This window comes from Nerophis ophidion, linkage group LG18 (assembly GCF_033978795.1).
Source record: "Nerophis ophidion isolate RoL-2023_Sa linkage group LG18, RoL_Noph_v1.0, whole genome shotgun sequence".
In the NCBI taxonomy this organism is placed as follows: Eukaryota; Metazoa; Chordata; class Actinopteri; order Syngnathiformes; family Syngnathidae; genus Nerophis; species Nerophis ophidion.
This window is the reverse complement of record NC_084628.1, coordinates 48,512,411-48,537,224: the sequence shown is the minus strand read 5'-3', so window position 1 is coordinate 48,537,224 and position 24,814 is coordinate 48,512,411. Positions and strand designations below refer to the sequence as shown.

General features: G+C 43.3%; 1 protein-coding gene across 2 annotated transcripts in view; it reads left to right on the top strand.

Moving 5' to 3' along the window:
• pitpnm3 (PITPNM family member 3) overlaps positions 1-24,814 on the top strand; it is a 166,837-nt gene that overhangs the window by 130,307 nt on the left and 11,716 nt on the right. For both annotated transcript variants that reach the window (XM_061878279.1, XM_061878278.1), the window contains exons 11-13: positions 13,337-13,516; positions 13,595-13,743; positions 19,398-19,514. In XM_061878279.1, coding sequence (XP_061734263.1) covers positions 13,337-13,516; positions 13,595-13,743; positions 19,398-19,514 — 446 coding nt within the window. The remainder of the gene's footprint in view (positions 1-13,336; positions 13,517-13,594; positions 13,744-19,397; positions 19,515-24,814) is intronic.

Here is a 24,814-nt window from a genome sequence, read left to right as displayed (position 1 = left end):
GGCATGGCAGGTTGTGCAGGCTTAAGAAGGCAGTTCGTTCATCCCAGGCAGGTTTGCCGATTTCCGATTGATTGCAGCCGTGCGGAGGTGCGCCCGCAGCGGAGGGCGAACACCCGTGGGCGTGGCCCGCGCTGCTCTCACTGGAGCACACAGATGGATGAGCGGCGGTGGCAAGAGTCTGAGCCGTAACATACTTTCTGCAAACGGTTTGTTTGGAATTTGTCTCTCCTATGCAGTTATGGTAAATGCTTAACCGAAGGTATTTCCGCCAATTTAATTCATGTTCAAGCATTTGTCGTCCGGAGAACAAACAGGCCAAGGTATGACAGAAGACCAACAATGCTCTGTTGTTGTTTTTACCAACACAAGTCACGCCACAATCTCTCAGCCTCATCTGAAGTAAGAAAGTGCCTTCATTTTAACTTCTTGAAATCGTGGCAATGCACCTTCAACTCGGAAAAAGTCTCTCTTCGTGAGTGCCGAGTATTCCAAGAGTCCTACTTCAGAAACCTGCGCCAGAATAAACTTATCAATGTTTGACTTCAGTGATCTATACATACAACTGATCAGTATGTTTTTTCATGACAAATTCCAATGGTTCCACATTTGAAGATATTATCAAGAGCCAATGACATGTCGGCTCTCACAAAGTCTGCTTGATTAGCATTGTTGTTGATGGGGAAGGGGTTTTTGGTTTAGACGCCTGATCTCATCTCATATAAGCTTGTCTTGTGGTCTGAGTTGTATCAAGAGTCAGTAAATCCAGATAAGTGAATCCTGAATGGTTTTGGGCCGACAACTGTAAATATCTAACGAGCAAACTTCATGTCAATAGGGACGGCGTGGCGCAGTGGGAGAGTGGCCGTGCGCAACCCGAGGGTGACTGGTTCAAATCCCACCTAGTACCAACCTCGTCACGTCCGTTGTGTCCTGAGCAAGACACTTCACCCTTGCTCCTGATGGGTGCTGGTTGGCGCCTTGCATGGCAGCTCCCTCCATCAGTGTGTGAATGTGTGTGTGAATGTGGAAGTAGTGTCAAAGCGCTTTGAGTACCTTGAAGGTAGAAAAGCGCTATACAAGTACAACCCATTTATTTATTTATTTATGTCTGTGGGGAAAGCCAACGCCACCCGAGTCATTGCTCCGTGAGTAGATTATAAAGTACATGTTTCTTTGCCTCCTCAATTAGTTTTTTCCACAATATTTTCCGTTTTTTTTGTTTTAGTTTGTGATTTTCTGTCTGCCATAGTTCCAACTGAAGACCACCATCATTCCCTCTCCTCGGGTGTCCTTTTCTACATTGCCAGTTCTCCCGGTGGTTACTACGATTTGTTCTCCTTCTGTTTTGTTAGACCACGTTTGTTGACTCAAGATTTGAGGATTGGAGGACTTGAGTTAAGATCAGTGGTGGACAGAATCGTTGTGTGTGTGGTGTGCTAGGATAATATCAACTCATTAAACTGCTCAACGCCCGATGGTTTATCTTCATGTGTGGGGTCTGTCACAATCTCTTTGAAATATTGACAAGCTCACCACTGTACCAGCAGATCCAGGTTTCAAAGAACATTTACGACCCTTGTGATGCATCATTCTGCATGACGGGGGCTCCATGCTGTTGCAACCCTATCAGACTGGACCCCCAGGGGGTCTGCCCCATGACACTGACTATTCAACGAAGCTGTGATTTATTGGAAGGCATGTGTTGCACAACTCCCTTGTGGGTATAGCCGTTGTAACTCAGAACCCTGAGGAGAAAACAAGAGGCTCTCAAACAGAAGTCAAGGCTCTAATATTGTTAGCTGCTGTCATGCTTTGGAAAGAAATGCTCAAAAGCATCGAGTCATTTAAAGAAAAGCAGATTCAGAAATGATAATATTGGTTTATTCTACTTGTACAAAGCATTAAGCAAAACAACAATCAATCAATCAATCAATCAATCAATGTTTACTTATATAGCCCTAAATAATGAACCCCCCCAAGAGTCCAGTCCATTGTGGATCTATTATAATAGTGAGAGTCCAGTCCCTAGTGGATCTAACATAATAGTGAGAGTCCAGTCCATAGTGGATCTAACATAATAGTGTGAGAGTCCAGTCCATAGTGGATCTAACATAATAGTGTGAGAGTCCAGTCCATAGTGGATCTAACATAATAGTGTGAGAGTCCAGTCCATAGTGGATCTAACATAATAGTTCGTGAGAGTCCAGTCCATAGTGGATCTAACATAATAATGAGAGTCCAGTCCATAGTGGATCTAACATAATAGTGTGAGAGTCCAGTCCATAGTGGATCTAACATAATAGTGTGAGAGTCCAGTCCATAGTGGATCTAACATAATAGTGTGAGAGTCCAGTCCATAGTGGATCTAACATAATAGTGTGAGAGTCCAGTCCATAGTGGATCTAACATAATAGTGTGAGAGTTCAGTCCATAGTGGATCTGACATAATAGTGAGAGAGTCCAGTCCATAGTGGATCTAACATAATATTGAGGGGGTTTAGTCCATAGTGGATCTAACATAATAGTGTGAGAGTCCAGTCCATAGTGGATCTAACATAATAGTGTGAGAGTACAGTCCAAAGTGGATCTACTATAATAGTGAGAGTCCAGTCCATAGTGGATCTATCATAATAGTGTGAGAGTCCAGTCCATAGTGGATATAACATACTAGTGTGAGAGTCCAGTCCATAGTGGATATAACATAATAGTGTGAGAGTCCAGTCCATAGTGGATCTAACATAATAGTGTGAGAGTCCAGTCCATAGTGGATCTAACATAATAGTGTGAAAGTCCAGTCCTTAGTGGATATAACATACTAGTGTGAGAGTCCAGTCCATAGTGGATCTAACATAATAGTGTGAGAGTCCAGTCCTTAGTGGATCAAACACAATACTGTGAGAGTCCAGTCCATAGTGGATCATACATAATAGTGAGAGTCCAGTCCATAGTGGATCAAACATAATAGTGTGAGAGTCCAGTCCATAGTGGATATAACATACTAGTGTGAGAGTCCAGTCCATAGTGGATCTAACATAATAGTGTGAGAGTCCAGTCCTTAGTGGATCTAACATAATAGTGAGAGTCCAGTCCATAGTGGATCTAACATAATAGTGAGGGGGTTCAGTCCATAGTGGATCTAACATAATAGTGTGAGAGTACAGTCCAAAGTGGATCTACTATAATAGTGGGAGTCCAGTCCATAGTGGATCAAACATAATAGTGTGAGAGTCCAGTCCATAGTGGATCTAACATAATAGTGTGAGAGTCCAGTCCTTAGTGGATCAAACACAATACTGTGAGAGTCCAGTCCATAGTGGATCTAACATAATAGTGAGAATCCAGTCCATAGTGGATTTAACATAATAGTGAGAGTCCAGTCCATAGTGGATCGAACATAATAGTTTGTGACAGTCCAGTCCATAGTGGATCTAACATAGTAGTGTGAGAGTCCAGTCCATAGTGGATCACACACACACACACACACACACACACACACACACACACACACACACACACACACACACACACACACACACACACACACACCGCCAGTGGCAGGAAAGATGGTGAATTTGTGCCAGTCGGTGTAAGAGTTATTATTTTTCACAAGTCAGGTAAGCCCAAGAACTACCGGCTCGGAAAGGATGGAATAACCTGACTATCAGAAGGAGGGAGAGTGAGGTGCTAGGTAGGTAGGTCTTTATTGTCATTGCACAAGTACAACAAAACTTTGTTTTCAGCACAAACCCATTCAAGATGAGACAAACAGTGTAGAGGGTTACAGAACAGGAACGCTGATGGGTCGCCACGAGGCGCCCCGTAAAAGATGGGAAAAAGGTAAAACGCCGGGAAAAAAGATGAGTAAAAAAATACAATGTAGACTGGGCTCCTAAGGGGGCCTTGTCTGGAGTGGGGGGAAAAAACTCCATGCATTGCACATATAAACACGTTACATTTATTCACGACAAACTCGCAACAGAGGGGCTAGGAGTTGGGGCCCTGGAAAGCAACCGCTGCTTTGAAGTGCTGCCATACGACCATCACCCCGAGGGGGAAAAGCGGTGGTGAAGGTGTGGAGTGGGGGTGGGAGGTGTGTGTGTGTGTGTGTATGTCCAATTGTCTTGGGTGTGATGATATAATGTGTTTTAGACTGAGGCCGATCTAAGTAAGACTCCAGGTGTCGTTGAGGAGGGAGGGAGGTCAAAAGCGTACAACATTGAGGTGTCCTCAGGGGTGTTTTTCAGAACAGCCTAGTCCTGTTTCCACAGCGTCAAGGCCATTCAAGGGGGTCAAATCGTAGATTAGGATGTTTGTTTTCCACCAGCAGACAAAACAATGACTTGTCTGTTCTATTCGTCCATTGCGACGCAGCCTTTGGTCTCCAAAAGTGGTTCAATTTGGTGTTCAACTTGTATTTTTGCAACTTCATGTTGTTGTTATAATTGTCAACAAGTAAGACATACTTTATATAAAAAAAATGTAGAGGGATTTATTTTGCAGCTTTTTGGATGTTGGCCAAATGAGCTAAAACGGGACGGCGTGGCGCAGTGGATTGATTGATTGATAGTTTTATTAGTAGATTGCACAGTTCAGTACATATTCCGTACAATTGACCACAAAATGGTAACACCCCAATAAGTTTTTCAACTTGTTTAAGTCGGGGTCCATTTAATCAATTCATGGTTCACTGGAAGAGTGGCTGTGCGCAACCTGAGGGTCCCTGGTTCAATCCCCACCTAGTACCAACCTCGTCACGTCCGTTGTGTCCTGAGCAAGACACTTCACCCTTGCTCCTGATGGGTGCTGGTTGGCGCCTTGCATGGCAGCTCCCTCCATCAGTGTGTGAATGTGTGTGTGAATGTGGAAGTAGTGTCAAAGCGCTTTGAGTACCTTGAAGGTAGAAAAGTGCTATACAAGTACAACCCATTTATCATTTATTTATTTAAATGTGTTCCTCTTGATCCATTCATCCATCCATATGTGTTGGATACAACCTGGATAATAACTACGTTGTACTGCTGTTAGAAAGATGCCTAGGCTGTGATGAAATGGCGATGATCCACAAAACAGGAAGCCTCTGGTGATGAATCTTTCAGGCTGACGTGTCAAAGGCTTGTTTTAATTAAAGCCCGGATGCTTGCCCTGGGCGCTCTGATATCGCTGAAATAAAAGCCAAGTATAACTATCTCTGAGCAGAACAGCTGTTGAAACACACTATTCAGTTATGCAAATGAGCTAGTCTGAAGGCTTGGTCTACCAATCAGATTGTGCCCCCACTGAGAACTACTTCGGCGTCCCCAACCTCAGTGGAGCTTTTCTCATGATGATCACCTCTTATGTGAGCCCTCTTTTAATTGCAGCTTGCTCCAATGGCATGAAAAAGAGGCTCATGTGAACTTATGCACTGATGTATCAGTGTTGATTGCCATAAAAACAATTACACAATTACTACATGAAAATTCTAAGGCACAAAATGATTGCATCATTAAAAAAAACAAAAAACACCACTAGTACTTTGTTGCACCACCGCTGGGTTTTATAACAGCTGGCAGTCTCTGAGGAATGGACTTCACTAGTGAGAAACCAGACTTTTGACCAATTTTGCTCCAACTTCTTGTCAAATCAGATTTGAAGGTTGGAATTTCCACCGCAGATTTTCAATTGGATTGAGGTCTGGACTTTCTGCAGGTCATGCATGACATTCAAAGAAAGTCTGAAGTTGTTTTCTCTATGTTGGTATAATTATTATTTTGACTTGTTTCTGTCTGTTTCTGCAAGCTATATATATTTTTAAATGCTTATATTTTTATATCTTTGTTTACTTCAGTGCAGGATAATTGGAGCTCTTGGCCAGGTGGGATAGGACAGGATAGACTTTATCCATCCCATAATGGTAAAATTACGTGGTTGCAATGCAAATACAAAACAGCCACAAAAACAAAGGTAAAAAAGACATGAAAACAACAGGGAAACATCAGAGAATACAGGATATAAAATATATTAAAGGAGGTGCAAGGAGCTGATGCAACCAGCTGCCTCTTCAGCAGAACCATTTTTATGTACAGCTACAAAGTAAAATACATGGAAAAACCAAATAAATGAGCAATAAACAATTCATATTGTGCACATAAGATTTCACCATGCACAGACGCACAAATCTACTCATGGGTCTCGGGGGCAGCTGCCTAAGCAGAGAAGCCAAGATTTTCCTCTCCCAAGCCACTTTGTCCAGCTCCTCCCAGAGGATCCCAAGGTGTTCCTAGTCCAACCGGGAGACATAGTCTCCCCAACTAGTCCTGGGTCTTGCCTGTGGCCTCTTACCGGACGAACATGCCCTACACAATTCCCCCGAGAGAGGAGTCTGGGGGGGCGTCTTGACCAGATGCCCTAACTACCTCATCTGGCTCCTCTTGATGTGGAAGAGCAGCTGTTTTACTCTGAGCTACTCCAGAATGACATTGTTTCTTAACCTGTCTTAAAGATTTCACCATGCACAAACAAATCTACAAACAAATCGATGCATTGGGTGTCGGGGGCAGCTGCCGAAGCAGAGAAGCCAAGGCTTTCAACTCCCAAGCCACTTTGTCCAGCCCCTCCCAGAGGATCCCGAGGTGTTCCTTGTCCAACTGGGAGACATAGTCTCCCCAACTAGTCCTGGGTCTTGCCTGTGGTCTCCTACCGGACGAACATGCCCTAAACATTTCCCCTAGAGAGGAATCTGAGGGGGCGTCTTGACCAGATGCCCTAACCACCTCATCTGGCTCTTCTTGATGTGGAGGAGCAGCTGTTTTACTCTGAGCTCCTCCAGAATTACATAGTTTATTAACCTATCTCGAAGGGTCATAGAAAAGCACCAAAAAAACAAAAACATAACATCCCCACCTTGCAGTCCCCCCACGTCCTTGTGTCCAGAGACCGGAATAGACCCAACGAACCAAGCAAGAGAGCTGACTCCGTACTTGGCTGCCCACTAGCCCCAGTCCACGCGGGTAAATGAGAATCCGTCTCGGGAGACCAAAGTGTCGGATAAATGCTCATCCCTACGTTCAACGCTAGCTCCGCAGCCCAGTCACGCATTTCTCCTCATTGAGCCAAATTGAATCCTGTCTCTGTTTAATTCCTTGCTTCTTGTCTGTTTCGTAGATCTCATCGGTGTTTGAACGACCAGGAAGGTTTGTATCGTTTGTACGCTGCTGCAGATTGTGGTTCCTAACAACTTAACATGTCACTGCTTTTGGTGATTTATTCAGGGTCGTTCCAGCCGGCATGTGGGCATTGCACATGGTGCAGCTTTAGTGAGGACTGTTTCTACTTTTATTTTCCATCTTTAATTTGTCCTTTATTGGCTAAATTAAGGAAGATGAACTTGATTCGACATTACCAATGAACACTGCAGTCCATTTACACCGGAGGGCATCACTTTATTGGATTAGTGTGACTGAATCCAAATGTGGGATCAATTCCCATTCAATGTGCAAATGTGGATGCACAATCGTGCTGAAAGTCAGCCATCGCAGCTTAAAAACCAGCGGCTGTACATCTCATGGTGAGAAGAACAACGATTAACAATAGAACCAACTTGAGACCAAAGACGATGTGGCAAAAGATATGAAGTATCAGAGAAAATAATTATAATATGGCTGTCAATTGAGAATAAAAATAGGATAAGCCTTTATTGTCCACTGAAGTGGAAAATATTCTTTGGCCACAGATAAAACATACCAACAATGTCATATATAAGACATATAACAAACAATAAGAACAGAGATTAAGTAAAATGATTAAGAAATTGCGGCCTCAAGTATATTTGAATACGATGCCATAAGCTTGACACACCTATCTTTGGCCAGTTTCGCCCAATCATTTTCGCCCATTCCTCTTTGCAGCACCTCTCAAGCTCCATCAGGTTGTGTTGGGAAGTGCTGGTTTTCATCCAAGATGTTTTTGTACTTTGCTGCATTCATCTTTCCCTCTTTTCTGGCTAGTCTCCCAGTTCTTGTGCTGAAAAACAACCCTACAGCATGATGCTGCCACCACCAGGCTTCACTGCAGGGATGGTATTGTCCTGGTGATGAGCGGCGCCTGGTTTCTTCCAAACATGATGCCTGGCATTCATGCTAAAGAGCTACATTTTTGGCTCAGCATTTTGGTCTGGCCACTCTACCATACAGGCGTGATTGGGGGATTGCTGTAGAGATGGTTGTCCTTCCGGAAGGTTCTCCTCTCTCCCCAGAGGAATACTGTAGCTCTGACGGAATCCCCGTCAGGTACTTGGTTACCTCCCTGACTAGACTAATATGAATGCTGCGATGTACAGAGACATCCTGGATGAAAACTAATGCTTGCCATGCAACCTAATCCAGACTTCCCTCTCCCCAGCCACTTGGTCCAACTCCTCCCGGGGGATCCCGAGGTGTTCCCAGGCCAGCCGGGAGACATAGTCTTCCCAAAGTGTCCTGGGTCTTCCCCGTGGCCTCCTACCGGTCGGACGTGCCTGAAATACCTCCCTGTGGAGGCGTTCGGGTGACATCCTGACCAGATGCCCGAACCACCTCATCTGGCTCCTCTCGATGTGAAGGAGCAGCGGCTTTACTTTGAGTTCCTCCCGGATGGCAGAGCTTCTCACCCTATCTCTAAGGGAGAGACCCGCCACCCGGCAGAAGAAACTAATTTTTTGTCCTTTTGGTCATAACCAAAAGCTCATGACCATAGGTGAGGATGGGAACTTGGATCGACCGGTAATTTGAGAGCTTTGCCTTCCGGCTCAGCTCCTTCTTCACCACAATGGATCGATAAAGCGTCCGCATTACTGAAGACGCCGCACCGATCCGCCTGTCCATCTCACCATCCACTCTTCCCTCACTCATGAACAAGACTCCGAGGTACTTGAACTCCTCCACTTGGGGCAGGGTCTCCTCCCCAACCCGGATATGGCACTCCACCCTTTTCCGGGCGAGAACCATGGACTCGGACTTGGAGGTGCTGATTCTCATTCCGGTCGCTTCACACTCGGCTGCGAACCGATCCAGTGAGAGCTGAAGATCCTGGCCAGATGAAGCCATCAGGACCACATCTGCAAAAAGCAGAGACCTAATCCTGCAGCCACCAAACCAGATCCCCTCAACGCCTTGACTGCGCCTAGAAATTCTAAATACTGATTTTTTTATGTTTAATGAATTAGCAAAATAAAAAAGTAAAAAACAAAAATGAATTTATTAATTTTGGAATAAAGCTGTAACATAAAATATTGAAATAGTGAAGCGCTGTGAATACTTTCCACATGCACAGTAGTACTAGCATCAGTCTTTGTCAAACTGATCAGAAACAAAGACTATGCAAAGAGAGAATGATACTAAAGACTAGTCGGGACAAAGGAAAGGCTGGGCTATAAAAAGGGGACAATTGGACATAAGAGAAGCATGGGATGGAATTTAATGACACAAAATGGAAAAAAAAAAACGGGAAGAAGAAGTTTAGTTGTTAGCTGCATTATAGCTTTTTCTCTGTTTTTTTTTTTTCCGGGCTCTTCCTGCCTCCTGTCCTTTTAAATCCCTCCAGCACTCAAACCCACTGGACTGGTGCAAAGTGGAGCAAATGGACCTAAGTAAAGGACACAAAACGGCTTGTTTGTGACATTCACAGAACTCTACAGATTACATCCAATCCAGGTGTGTACGCGTAGAAAGAGGTCAGGATTGTTTTGTTGGTTGATTGTCGTACGTCAGCACGTTACGTTGGATGCCACGGGCGTTACGTTGGATGCCACGGGCGTTACGTTGGATGCCACGGGCGTTACGTTGGATGCCACGGGCGTTACGTTGGATGCCACGGGCGTTACGTTGGATGCCACGGGCGTTACGTTGGATGCCACGGGCGTTACGTTGGATGCCACGGGCGTTACGTTGGATGCCACGGGCGTTGCGTTGGATGCCACGGGCGTTACGTTGGATGCCACGGGCGTTACGTTGGATGCCACGGGCGTTACGTTGGATGCCACGGGCGTTACGTTGGATGCCACGGGCTAGGACTCAAGCACAGGATGGACAAACAAGAGTCAGACAAGCAAGAAGTCAATTGAAGTTGGAGTAAAAATGCTGCATACATTCATTACTCTCGCCAGTGGAAATTGTCCGAAAAAGGATTTTGGTAAAAGTTATTTCTGAGGTTTTAAGATTGGTAAAACAAGCACAGAAAAAGGTTGTTGTGTGATGTCAGTCTAGAACACTGATGACATCTATTAAACAGACAAGAAGCAAGGAATCATGCAGAGACAGAGTTCAATTTTGCTCAATGAGGAGAGATGTACTGGGCTGTACACTCAGTTCCAGTTCCAACCTACGCCCTAAGGCACAGCCCACGTGCTCCACTATTGATTCGGGAGGTCCCTGGTTACATCACCGAGGCTGCTTCTGAAGGAAAGGGGGGAATTTCAGCAGCCCCAGTCAGACACAATAAATGATTATTCAGAAATGGAAATGTGCTGACACTCGTGATATCACCCTGTCTCTGCTTTGTCTGCGTCACGGTAGTCGATGTTCGCCCTTGGCAGTCAGAAGGCCGGGTCTGGACACAACACTGATACAAGACGACTCACAATCCAAGATTGCAAGTTGTTCCTATGCACAGATAGAAAAGTACAACTTCAGCACGATTGATAATAACTATAACAACGGCCTTTAAGGATAAGAGTTCTGATATAACTTATATATACTTATTCTCACAAAGCCGATCACTATCTTCTAGTGGAGCCAAGTCAACACATCAAGTTTGTTTATATGTGCTTCAAATAAACCCTATAAGTCTGTCTATGATTTAGCTATTTTTCCTACTGTCCACATACTTACGTATTTGTTTTCTTTATGAAACATCAACATTAAATTGGCTTTGTGAGTTTGTTTATTCAAGCATCAAGAAAAACTTTGCTAAATAGATTCCTAAATCTCTCTTAGCTGCATAGCAACAACAAACTGTATCTTGATATCGCTAATTATTCTTGGAAACATTGCTGGACAACAAGAAAGAAGCTAAATCCAACTAAACACTGAGAGAAAACATTAACGTCACACTTTTAAAACAACTGCAGAGGCCAAAATATTTAAAAGCCAAAAGTTATCACGTTGTGTAAATGGTAAATAAAAAGAGCATACAATGATTTGCAAATCCTTTTCAACTTATATTCAATTGAATAGACTGCAAAGAAAAGATATTAAACGTTCCAACCGGAAAACTAGATTTTTTGCAAATATTTGCTCATTTGGAATTTGATGCCTGCAACATGTCTCCTCTCTGAGCTGCCATCTTACTGTGGTAGAGGAGTTTGCGTGTCCCAATGATCCTAATAGCTATGTTGTCCGGGGGCTTTCATGCCCCCTGGTAGGGTCTCCCAAGACAAACAGGTCCTAGGTGAGTGATCAGACAAAGAGCAGCTTGAAGACTTCTATGGAAGTACAACAAAATGGACTCAGATTTCCCTCGCCCGGAGGTGGGTCATCGGGGGCCCCGCTCTGGAGCCAGGCCCAGAGGTGGGAAACGATGGCGAGCGCCTGGTGGCCGGGCCTGTCCCCATGGGGCCCGGCCGGGCACAGCCCGAAGAGGCAACGTGGGTCATCCCTCCAATGGGCTCAACACTCATAGGAGGGGCCATAGAGGTCGGGTGCATTGTGAGCTGGGCGGCAGCCGAAGGCAGGGCACTTGGCGGTCCGATCCTCAACTACAGAAGCTAGCTCTTGGGACGTGGAACGTCACCTCACTGGGGGGGAAGGAGCCTGAGCTAGTGCGCGAGGTAGAGAAGTTCCGGCTGGATATAGTCGGACTCACCTCGACGCGCAGCAAGGGCTCTGGAACCAGTTCTCTCGAGAGGGACTGGACCCTCTTCCACTCTGGCGTTGCCGGCAGTGAGAGGCGACGGGCTGGGGTGGCAATTCTTGTTGCCCCCCGGCTCAAAGCCTGCACGTTGGAGTTCAACCCGGGGGACGAGAGGGTAGCTTCCCTCCGCCTTCGGGTGGGGGGACGGGTCCTGACTGTTCGTGCTTATGCACCAAACAGCAGTTCAGAGTACCCACCCTTTTTGGGTACACTCGAGGAAGTACTGGAAAGTGCTCCCCCGGGTGATTCCCTTGTCCTACTGGGGGACTTCAACGCTGATGTTGGCAACGACAGTGAAACCTGGAGAGGCGTGATTGGGAAGAGTGGCCGCCTGGATCTGAACTCGAGTGGTGTTTTGTTATTGGACTTTTGTGCTCGTCACGGTTTGTCGATAACAAACACCATGTTCAAACATAAGGGTGTCCATATGTGCACTTGGCACCAGGACACCCTAGGCCGCAGTTCCATGATCGACTTTGTAGTTGTGTCATCGGATTTGCGGCCTCATGTTTTGGACACTCGGGTGAAGAGAGGGGCGGAGCTTTCTACCGATCACCACCTGGTGGTGAGTTGGCTGCGATGGTGGGGGAGGATGCCAGACAGACCTGGCAGGCCCAAACGCATGGTGAGGGTCTGCTGGGAACGTCTGGCAGAGTCTCCTGTCAGAGAGAGTTTCAATTCCCAACTCTGGAAGAACTTTGAACATGTCACGAGGGAGGTGCTGGACATTGAGTCCGAGTGGACTATTGTCGAGCCGGCTGATTGGAGCTGTGGCCGCAAGGTAGTTGGTGCCTGTCGTGGTGGTAATCCCAGAACCCGTTGGTGGACACCAGCAGTGAGGGGTGCCGTCAAGCTGAAGAAGGAGTCCTATCGGGTTCTTTTGGCTCATAGGACTCCAGAGGCAGTGGACAGGTACTGACGGGCTAAGCGGTTTGCAGCTTCAGCAGTCGCGGAGGCAAAAACTCGGACATGGGAAGAGTTCGGGGAAGCCATGGAAAACGACTTTTTATAGTCTTTGGCATGACTCGGCCGGGCTTTGAACTCCCAACCTACCCATCTCAGGGCGGACACTCTAACCACTGGGCCTCTGAGTAGGTGAATGAATTACCATTGGTCCACACATGACCACATGACCAGAAAATATGTTCCTAAAATCCAGGTCAAACTTCCTGTTATTTTGTGTCCTTTGTGAGTCCTTTTACTGGCATAAAATTCCCATTTTCTCATACAGTGTTATCGGCGGGTATGGCTGGGAGAAAATAACAATATTCTTGTTATCAACAGCAACAACGAGGCCTTTTAAAATTCATTAAAATGGACTTTAACGCAATGATGCGGAAAAGCAGCGTTTCTTCCTGGTTTTTCAATAAAACACAAATCCATCCTCGGCTTGGCTTTGCTTTTATTTGCCAGACTAACTGCATCAATTTTAAAAGATTAAAGCCAGTCAATTATTTCTCTCTTTGCCCAGCCGAGAGTATCCAAAGCCACCCGGATGTGTTCTTGGATGGAGAGCAGACTCCGCAGTCGTCCTTTGAGACCAAATGGAAAGGAGGAGAAGAGAGAGTCCGCCGGGCCAGCGTCACCAGCGTGGAAAGTGGAATGTCGATTGGTTCTGGGGGCCATCAGCTGTGCAACACCATTGCCAACAGTGAGTAGACCGGACTTCTTTACAGACCTCCTTCACTCACCTGATCATTTATTCATTTTTGCCTCTTCTCTTTTAAAGTTTCCAGTAGCTGGTGGGGATCCAAAAGGCTGGATTACTCCCTGTACTGCCCTGATGTGTTGACCGCTTTTCCCACCGTGGCCTTGCCTCACCTTTTCCACGCCTCCTACTGGGAGTCCACCGATGTAGCAGCCTTCGTCCTCAGACAGGTAGGCCGTACAACACGCTAGCACCTGACTGACAGACACTGGATCACCAGGTCTGCGTGAGTGACAGTCAAATTAAAAGCTCTAGCAGGGTTAGTGTGGTCCCAAAACAGGCAAAGAAAACTTTAGAAGCAGAAACAAGGTGGAACCAGAGCAGCTCACTGGTCTCTCTAAAGAGTTCAGCAGTTTCGCATCTTCGGGAAACTGTTCTTCAGTCTGGTGGTCCTCTGCCAGAGAGGGTCAACCAGGGGGTGTGCAGGCTTGGTGCAATCCTTGGAACATTACATTTCATAAAATAATAGTTAAAATATGAATTGTTACACTTCCATAATAGACTTAACAACAGCTGTACTAGGAGTGGATGCTCGAGGGAAAATATTAGATGCGGCCTTCATTTAAGTTTGACAAAAATATCTTCAGCAGCATATTCAAAAATGGGCATGTTTGATCTGTTCTGTCTCCCTGTAATGTCTGATCCTGTTCTGTCTCCCTGTAATGTTTGATCCTGTTTTGTCTCCCTGTAATGTCTGATCCTGTTCTGTCTCCCTGTAATGTTTGATCCTGTTTTGTCTCCCTGTAATGTTTGATCCTGTTCTGTCTCCCTGTAATGTTTGACCCTGTTCTGTCTCCCTGTAATGTCTGATCCTGTTCTGTCTCCCTGTAATGTTTGATCCGGTTCTGTCTCCCTGTAATGTCTGATCCTGTTCTGTCTCCCTGTAATTTTTGATCTGTTCTGTCTCTCTGTAATGTTTGATCCTGTTCTGTCTCCCTGTAATGTTTGATCCTGTTCCGTCTCCCTGTAATGTTTGATCCTGTTCTGTCTCCCTGCAATGTTTGATCCTGTTCTGTCTCCCTGTAATGTTTGATCCTGTTCTGTCTCTCTGTAATGTCTGATCCTGTTCTGTCTCCCTGTAATGTTTGATCCTGTTCTGTCTGCCTGTAATGTTTGATCCTGTTCTGTCTGCCTGTAATGTTTGATCCTGTTCTGTCTCCTTGTAATGTTTGATCCTGTTCTGTCTCCCTGTAATATTTGTCTGATCTTGAATGGGATTGTGTTGAAAATGTTAATTTCCTCAGGGAGTATTCAAATATTTCTGATTCTGATCCTGTTTGTTTGCATAATCAGTACGCACGTTTATTTTACACTTCTACAGTTTCCAGAATTGTAATAATGGCAGTCGTCTCGATATTTCAGTTTTTTGACATCATAGCTCGGCCTCTTATCTTGTTGCTGTGTTCTCACACTTGAGTGTTGATGCATTATTAAAGATCTCATCCAGCTGCCTACCCTCCATGGAATGTAACCCATTCCGTCTTCCGAGGGACATTTTAAGGGGAACAATTCTATCGTTGTCAATGATGCTCTACTCTCTGCTTGTTGGAGGCAGACCCAGGTTTCAAAAGAGCGTCGTTGGGGAACTAAAGATGATGTCATTTTGTCTTTTATAAAGAATACAGTACATGTATATTTATTACATCATTTAAGGTTTGACACTGTGAAGCGAGGAGAGGAGAGGAACCTCATGCAGAATGGAACTTGATAGATAAGGTGTGGACCAACGTTGTTAACTGAGCTGTAAAAGACCACCTATTTTCTTTTAAAATATGATTTTTATTGGGTTTTGAGTCTGTGAAACGTCTGTGCTCTTCCTGAAGTCCTTGACACAAGTTTATTGGCAGGCTAGCTAACACTATTGACAGCGTAAAACCCAGCATCACTCTGGTCTTACAAGGTCAGTGTCGGGTGTGGATCCATCAGCTGTTGACAAATAAAGTCATTGCTGTTCCCTGCTAGTGAAGAGAGGTGCAAAAAGCTGAGTGTGTTGGCTAGAACACTGAGCATTTGACAGTCTAGTCCTGCATTATTAACACATAAAGCCACAGCAAAGAGGGGGAAATTGAGGGAGGACAGGATAACAGCCCGGATAAAAACAAAGGACTAAACACACTTGAGACAAATGAACAAACTGTAGCACAATGAAAGCGAAAAAGGAAAGTACCTAGCTTGCAATACAAGGTAGCTGTCAGAATAATTGTATTTAAGTTATCACACAACTTTGTGTTCCGTTGAGTTCAGGTCCCCTGCGAGAAGACAAGCAAAAGGCTTGTAAAACTCCACTGTGTGCGATGGGATGCGACGTGGGGGTGTCGGTTTCTTTGATCTTTTGACAGCCACAGGAAGACCTTGTCCTAACCCGAGATCTACGAAGCGGAGAGGGAGCAGACCTGACGCAACTCCAGGCACCTTTTCTTTGAACTGTTCATGACCGAGTGCAACAGGTGTTTACGACCCCCCCACCCTTTAGAAGCAGCTGCAGCTATGTAATCAGAAAAGGCCCAAATAAAAGAGGAGGCGTGGAACTCCCTCATCAGAGCGTGGTGGGAGACCAGACGTTTCTCCTCATGAGCTAAATTGAATCCTGTCTCTCTTTGGTGTATTTCCTGCTTGTCTTGTCTAATAGATGTCATCGGTGTTTGAACCTGACAGTAACCTTCTAGTCTTCATCAAAAATCTAGCGGCCACATTTTGCACCAACTATAATCTTTTAATGCTGGATATGGGGAGAAATAATAGGTCACAGTAATCGAGACGAGACGTAACAAAGGCATGAATAATGATCTGGTGGACCAAATGGGATGTATTTTAGCGTTGTCACGGAGATGAAAAAGAAAGCTGTTTTAGTCACACTCTTGCAGTGTGACACAAACGAGGTAGTTGGGTCGATATTTCACCCAGTCGCTTTGCATATATAGTCAAATGTCTATTCAGTGTCCTCAAACAAGCGCCTGTGTCTAGCAGGACCCACACGGAACATTTACATTTTCTTAGTGCTGCTGGACATCCATGGTATGTAAAGTTGGTTGTCATCAGCATGACAGTGAAAGCTGACACCGCGTGACGAAGAATGCAATTATGAGTAGTTTAACTTCTCTAACTCTAACTATAATTTCAATTTCAGTAAACTGTGTTTGCATCATTCACATGTAAATAATGCTGTATAATAGACTGTATTTATATTATTCACATGTAAATAATGCTGTATAATAGACTGTATTTGTATTATATACATGTAAATAATGCTGTATAATAGACTGTAGTTATGTTATTCACATGTAAATAATGCTGTATAATAGACTGTATTTGTATTATATACATGTAAATAATGCTGTATAATAGACTGTATTTATGTTATTCACATGTAAATAATGCTGTATAATAGACTGTATTTATGTTATTCACATGTGAATAATGCTGTATAATAGACTGTATTTATATTATATACATGTAAATAATGCTGTATAATAGACTGTATTTGTATTATATACATGTAAATAATGCTGTATAATAGACTGTATTTATGTTATTCACATGTAAATAATGCTGTATAATAGACTGTATTTATGTTATTCACATGTGAATAATGCTGTATAATAGACTGTATTTATATTATATACATGTAAATAATGCTGTATAATAGACTGTATTTATGTTATTTACATGTGAATAATGCTGTATAATAGACTGTATTTATGTTATCCACATGTGAATAATGCTGTATAATAGACTGTATTTATGTTATCCACATGTAAATAATGCTGTATAATAGACTGTATTTATGTTATTCACATGTGAATAATACTGTATAATAGACTGTATTTATGTTATCCACATGTGAATAATGCTGTATAATAGACTGTATTTATGTTATTCACATGTGAATAATGCTGTATAATAGACTGTATTTATGTTATTCACATGTAAATAATGCTGTATAATAGACTGTATTTATGTTATCCACATGTGAATAATGCTGTATAATAGACTGTATTTATGTTATTCACATGTGAATAATGCTGTATAATAGACTGTATTTATGTTATTCACATGTGAATAATGCTGTATAATAGACTGTATTTATATTATATACATGTAAATAATGCTGTATAATAGACTGTATTTATGTTATTCACATGTAAATAATGCTGTATAATAGACTGTATTTATATTATTCACATGTGAATAATGCTGTATAATAGACTGTACTTATATTATTCATATGTAAATAATGCTGTATAATAGACTGTATTTATATTATATACATGTAAATAATGCTATATAATAGACTGTATTTATATCATATACATGTAAAAAATGCTGTATAATAGACTGTACTTATATTATCCACAGTGAATAATGCTGTATAATAGACTGTATTTATATTATATACATGTAAATAATGCTGTATAATAGACTGTACTTATATTATTCACATGTAAATAATGCTGTATAATAGACTGTATTTATATTATATACATGTAAATAATGCTGTATAATAGACTGTACTTATATTATTCACATGTAAATAATGCTGTATAATAGACTGTATTTATATTATATACATGTAAATAATGCTATATAATAGACTGTATTTATATCATATACATGTGAATAATGCTGTATAATAGACTGTATTTATATTATATACATGTAAATCATGCTATATAATAGACTGTATTTATATCATATACATGTAAAAAATGCTGTATAATAGACTGTACTTATATTATCCACAGTGAATAATGCTGTATAATAGACTGTATTTATATTATATACATGTAAATAATGCTGTATAATAGACTGTATTTATATTATATACATGTAAATAATGCTATATAATAGACTGTATTTATATCATATACATGTAAAAAATGCTGTATAATAGACTGTACTTATATTATCCACAGTGAATAATGCTGTATAATAGACTGTACTTATATTATTCACATGTAAATAATGCTGTATAATAGACTGTATTTATATTATATACATGTAAATAATGCTATATAATAGACTGTATTTATATCATATACATGTGAATAATGCTGTATAATAGACTGTATTTATATTATATACATGTAAATCATGCTATATAATAGACTGTATTTATATCATATACATGTAAAAAATGCTGTATAATAGACTGTATTTATATTATATACATGTAAATAATGCTGTATAATAGACTGTATTTATATCATATACATGTAAATAATGCTGTATAATAGACTGTATTTGTTATTCACATGTGAAAAATGCTGTATAATAGACTGTATTTATATTATTCACATGTGAAAAATGCTGTATAATAGACTGTATTTATATTATTCAAATATGAATAATGCTGTATAGTAAAATGCATTTATGTTATTCACATGTCAATAATGCTGTATAATGGACTGTATTTATGTTATTCACTCTTATGATATGCATTCCTCAACTTTATCAGTATTTATTGCCACCTATCCCAACTTCTTTGTCAAGTGTTGCTGGCATCAAATTCTAAAGTTAATGATTATTTGCACCAAAAAAAATGTTTATGAGTTTGAACATGAAATATGTGGTCTTTGTAGCATATTCAACTGAATATGGGTTAAAAATTATTTGCAAATCATTGTATTCTGTTTATATTTACATCTAACACAACTTCCCAACTCACATGGAAACAGGGTTTGTACATTTTCAGGGGACGTGGTTGACCTTCATGCGTTGGCTGCTGCTCTCCAATTACAAACACGGGCATGAGATATTTCCCCGGCCTTATTGCTTTGATTTGTGTGGTGGTAAGTAAGCACATGCTCTTCTTATTTGTCCCCAGCTCATGCGCTGTGACTTCATGAAGACGCAGGAAGCCGACAGCCTGGACTCGGCGCCCTTTTCGCCCTCCAGCCCGCGGGAAAAGTGGCTTCGGAGGAGGACGCACGTCAAACTGCGGGTAAATGACCCGGTGTTGCTTTGGCGCCCTGCTTTGTGTGAAGTGCACTTGTGGCCTCATGCACTCAAACCTGCACTTCTTCAGCATCTCACACTGAGGCTGGCCAAGTAAAGCAGCCAATGTCCTTTTTGGTGGGTGAAAAAGTATGGATTTAGTCAATAGCTATTACTTCTTGCTCATCTTTGTGGGGAGAAAATGTGTAAGCAGGTTGCCATGGCAACGGCTGAAGTCCAGTGGAAGCTCCAAGGTCGCCTGTCGACTTGTTCCGATGGCAACAATATTTTTTTGTGGTCACAGTTACTGACGGTGCAGGAGGGAAGGGATTCATTTGGCTCCATTCCTGGGCGGGTCTTCTGTGAGAGTGTAGGGGGTAGGGGGGAGGGTCATTTATTTGGCAACACAGTCTGCAGAAAACAATGGAAAGCGCCACTCTATGTAGCAACTGACACAGATGATCAAAGTTGGAATTGCCACTTATTAGGATATTTTTACTGCCGTCTGCCAGTAAAAATAACCCTAACCTACTCAGTGGCCGAGTGGTGAGTGTCCGCCCTGAGATGGGTAGGTTGTGAGTTCAAACCCCGGGCCAAGTCATACCAGAGACTATAAAAATGGGAGCCATTACCTCCCTGCTTGGCACTCAGCATCGAGGCTTGGAATTGGGGGTTAAATCACCAAACATCATTTGCTGCTCACTGCTCCCCTCACCTTCCAGGGTGTGATCAAGGGTGATGGGTCTGTCTGCAGGTCGTGAGTTCAAACCCCGGCCGAGTATAAGACTATAAAAATGAGAGCCATTACCTCCCAGCTTGGCAGTCAGCATCAAAGGTTGGAATTTGGGGTTAAATCACCAAAGATTATTCTCGGGTGCTGTCACCACTACTGCTCACTGCTCCCCTCACCTCCCAGGGGGTGATCAAGGGTGATAGGTTTCTCTGCAGGTTGTGAGTTCAAACCCTGGCCGAGTCATACCAAAGACTATAAAAATGGGAGCCATTACCTCCCTGCTTGGCACTCAGCATCGAGGCTTGGAATTGGGGGTTAAATCACCAAACATCATTTGCTGCTCACTGCTCCCCTCACCTTCCAGGGTGTGATCAAGGGTGATGGGTCTGTCTGCAGGTCGTGAGTTCAAACCCCGGCCGAGTATAAGACTATAAAAATGAGAGCCATTACCTCCCAGCTTGGCAGTCAGCATCAAAGGTTGGAATTTGGGGTTAAATCACCAAAGATTATTCCCGGGTGCTGTCACCACTACTGCTCACTGCTCCCCTCACCTCCCAGGGGGTGATCAAGGGTGATGGGTTTCTCTCCAGGTCGTGAGTTCAAACCCTGGCCGAGTCATACCAGAGACTATAAAAATGGGAGTCATTACCTCCCTGCTTGGCACTCAGCATCAAGGCTTGGAATTGGGGGTTAAATCACCAAACATCATTTGTTGCTCACTGCTCCCCTCACCTTCCAGGGAGTGATCAAGGGGGATGGTTCTGTCTGCAGGTCGTGAGTTCAAACCCTGGCCGAGTATAAGACTATAAAAATGGGAGCCATTACCTCCCTGCTTGACACTCAGCATCAAGGCTTGGAATTGGGGGTAAATCACCAAAAAATATTCCCGGGCGTGGCCACCGCTGCTGCTCACTGCTCCCCTCACGATCATTGCTACTTTAACTTTAATATTATTACTGCCAGTTTGTCACATTTCATGTGTCAGGTAAACTACAAGGATAGGGGCCATATGAATCATTTTTCTACGTTAATACAAATCATCTGTTCCCCCGGTCAAATTGCCGCCATAATAAAACGTTTAATTGATTAATTTTACAGGCAACATTTGGACATTGTTAACGATCAAGTCTCAGGATCCATTAACCTCTGCCAGTGGTAAAAAGCTGGCAAGGCTTTAATTTGACTGCTGTAAAAGTAAGACCACTTTTCATAACTTCTGTTGGTTTAAGAAAAAAAAACCCTTCTAAGGTTACTCCCCTACATCCATCCATTTTCTACCGCTTGTCCCTTTTGGGGTCAAAGGGTGCTGGAGCCTGTCCTCTAATCCGAACGCAAGTATCGTGAGGAACATGTGAGTCAAGAGGCATATTTTATACACGCATGTTTTCCCTAATTCCAAATTGTACAACCTCAAGTCCTTTTAACTTTGAGTTTCCTGCTTCCAACAATAAATCAGGGCTTGGAAGGTGTCAACTCTCATGGTAGGAACTAAAACAATTATTTGGATTTTCTCGATGACATAACTGAAGTCATCTCCAAAAACCGCACCATTTATTTAAGAAAAATGTACACTGTTAAATGTATATCTTGAAGATGAACAATATCAGCTTAAAGCAGGTGTGGAGGTTGCCCTCCTGTGGGTTCTTCTGCCCACACAGTCGTGGGCTTGGTAGTCTGGATACCAAGTCTTTTGTTTTCATATAGTGGAAGATGTCCCTCAGTCTCATGCATCCACTCACCAGCCACTCCAACCACGTCTCTCGTGCCGGCTGCTGCTAATAAGGGCGACAGGTGATTAGATAACATGTCCCAGCTGGGCAATCTACTCACCTGCCACTGACTTCGAGGCCCGCAGACCACGCCCCCCTCCACAGCATGGATGTTAAACTGGTTTTCACTGAGGGCCACATCGCAGTTATGTCTGCCCTCAGAGGGCCACGTGTACAGATGTTTGTTTTTTTTAAGTGTAAGGATCCACCTCTTAGTATTGCATTATTGCCCAACATTTGATTATTCGCTTTTTTTTTAAATTTGCCATTTTTGTGTAGAAAAAACAAAAACAATTTTTGTAGAGGTCGCATATTACTGTACATGGCCTTTCCTTTTAACAGCACTCAGTAAAGGTTTGGGAACTGAGGAGACACATTTTTGAAGTGGAATTCTTTCCCATTCTTGCTTGATGTACAGCTTAAGTTGTTCAACAGTCTCCTCTCTCATAGCCTTCACATATTTTCAATGTCTGGACTACAGGCAGGCCAGTCTAGTACAAATCCACAGCCATTTATCAACAACACCCAGAAACGTTTCGCTGGGCCCTTGCTCGTGTGTAAAGGATATCGCCACATGGGCTCAGGAACACTTCAGAGAACCACTGTCAGTAACTAAAGTTGGTCGCTACATCTGTAAGTGCAAGTTAAAACTCTAATACGCAAAGCCAAAGCCATTTATCAACAACACCCAGAAATGCTTCGCTGGGCCCTTGCCCGTGTGTAAAGGATCTCACCACATGGGCTCAGAAACACTTCAGAAATCCACTCTCACTAACTGCAGTCGGTCACTCCATCTGCAAGTGCAAGTTAAAACACTACAATGCAAAGCCAAAGCCATTTATCAACAACACCCAGAAACGCCTTGCCGGGCCCTTGCGCGTGTGTAAAGGATGTCACCACATGGGCTCAGGAACACTTCAGACAACCACTGTCATTAACTGCAGTTGGTCGCTACATCTGTAAGTGAGAGTTAAAACTCTACTATGCAAAGCCAAAGCCACTTATCAACAACACCCAGAAACGCCTTGCTGGGCCCTTGCTCGTGTTTAAAGGATGTCACCACTTCAGAAAACCACTGTCAGTAACAACAGGTGGTCGCTACATCTGTAAGTGCGAGTTTAAACTCTACTAAACAAAGCCAAAGCCATTTATCAACAACACCCAGAAATGCTGTCAGCTTTGCTGGGCCCGAGCTCATCTAAGACGGACTGATGCAAAGTGGAAAAGTGTGAAATTGTACTTATATTGCAACCAATGACAGGCTTTGTGAGACATTACACGCTCTACATGACATGTAGTCTGTGTGTCACTCGTAGTTTCTGTTATTTATCATCGTGTGAGCAGCACTGGAGGCCCTGCAGGCTGAAGCAGTTTGAGTGTGGCATCTGACTGAAGACCACTTAGCACAACCCCAGGAGAGCAGAGTGGGTCCGTGTGGGTGTCGGCCGGGTGTCCGTGTCCCGGTCTGCGACTCGGGGCAAGTCATTAATTATGCGTAACAACACATCACCTTGCAAGTCTCCATCAGCGTTTTGTTTACCTGGAAACAAGCTCGCAGTAAACAGTAATAAAACAGCGAGTGGGCAGGTGTGAGTCACCTTGTTGTTTCACCAAAGCCGCTGTGTGAGCATGGAGTTCAAACACGTGACACACCACCAGCTGTTGGCCATCATTAAGAAGGAGTGTTTTGTCAGAGCAGAGCGCATCCTCACAGATGTCTGCACTGAAGAAGCCAGGACATATTTTTTTGTCCGTGCCTCAGCTTGCAGTCCCTGAGGCTTGCAGTGACCCCCGGACTGCCAGAGAGCAGGAAGCAACAATAAGAGCTGTGAACCCGGCTGGGATGAGGAGCTTCTAACAAGTCAAGAACCGGAGCCTTGGACTAATGTCAGTCCGGTGCACATGAGCTGCAGCCGGGGCCAAATTGGATCAGCCGGGAACATAAACCCTCGTACGGTCGATGGCGTTCAGGCGGGAGCTCCTGTCCAAGTAGACCAGGCCAAAGGATCACCTTCTGAACATTGGTATGTACACTATGTTGCCAAAAGTATCTGTCCAGTCCATAGTGGATCTCACATAATAGTGAGAGTCCAGTCCATAGTGGATCTAACATAATAGTGAGAGTCCAGTCCATAGTGGATCTAACATAATAGTGAGAGTCCAGTCCATAGTGGATCTAACATAATAGTGTGAGAGTCCAGTCCATAGTGGATCTCACATAATAGTGTGAGAGTCCAGTCCATAGTGGATCTAACATAATAGTGAGAGTCCAGTCCATAGTGGATCTAACATAATAGTGTGAGTCCACTCCATAGTGGATCTAACATAATAGTCCAGTCCATAGTGGATCAAACATAATAGTGTGAGAGTCCAGTCCATAGTGGATCTAACATAATAGTGAGAGTCCAGTCCATAGTGGATCCAACATAATAGTGAGAGTCCAGTCCATAGTGGATCTAACATAATAGTGAGAGTCCAGTTCATAGTGGATCTAACATAATATTGTGAAAGTCAAGTCCATAGTGGATCTAACATAATAGTGTGAGTCCAGTTCATAGTGGATCTAACATAATAGTGTGAGAGTCCAGTTCATAGTGGATCTAACATAATAGTGAGAGTCCAGTCCATAGTGGATCCAACATAATAGTGAGAGTCCAGTCCATATTGGATCTAACATAATAATGTGGGAGTCCAGTCCATAGTGGATCTAACATAATAGTGTGGGAGTCCAGTCCATAGTGGAACCAGCAGGAGACTATCCCGAGTGTAGACGGGTCAGTGGTGCAGAGATGTCCCCAACCAATA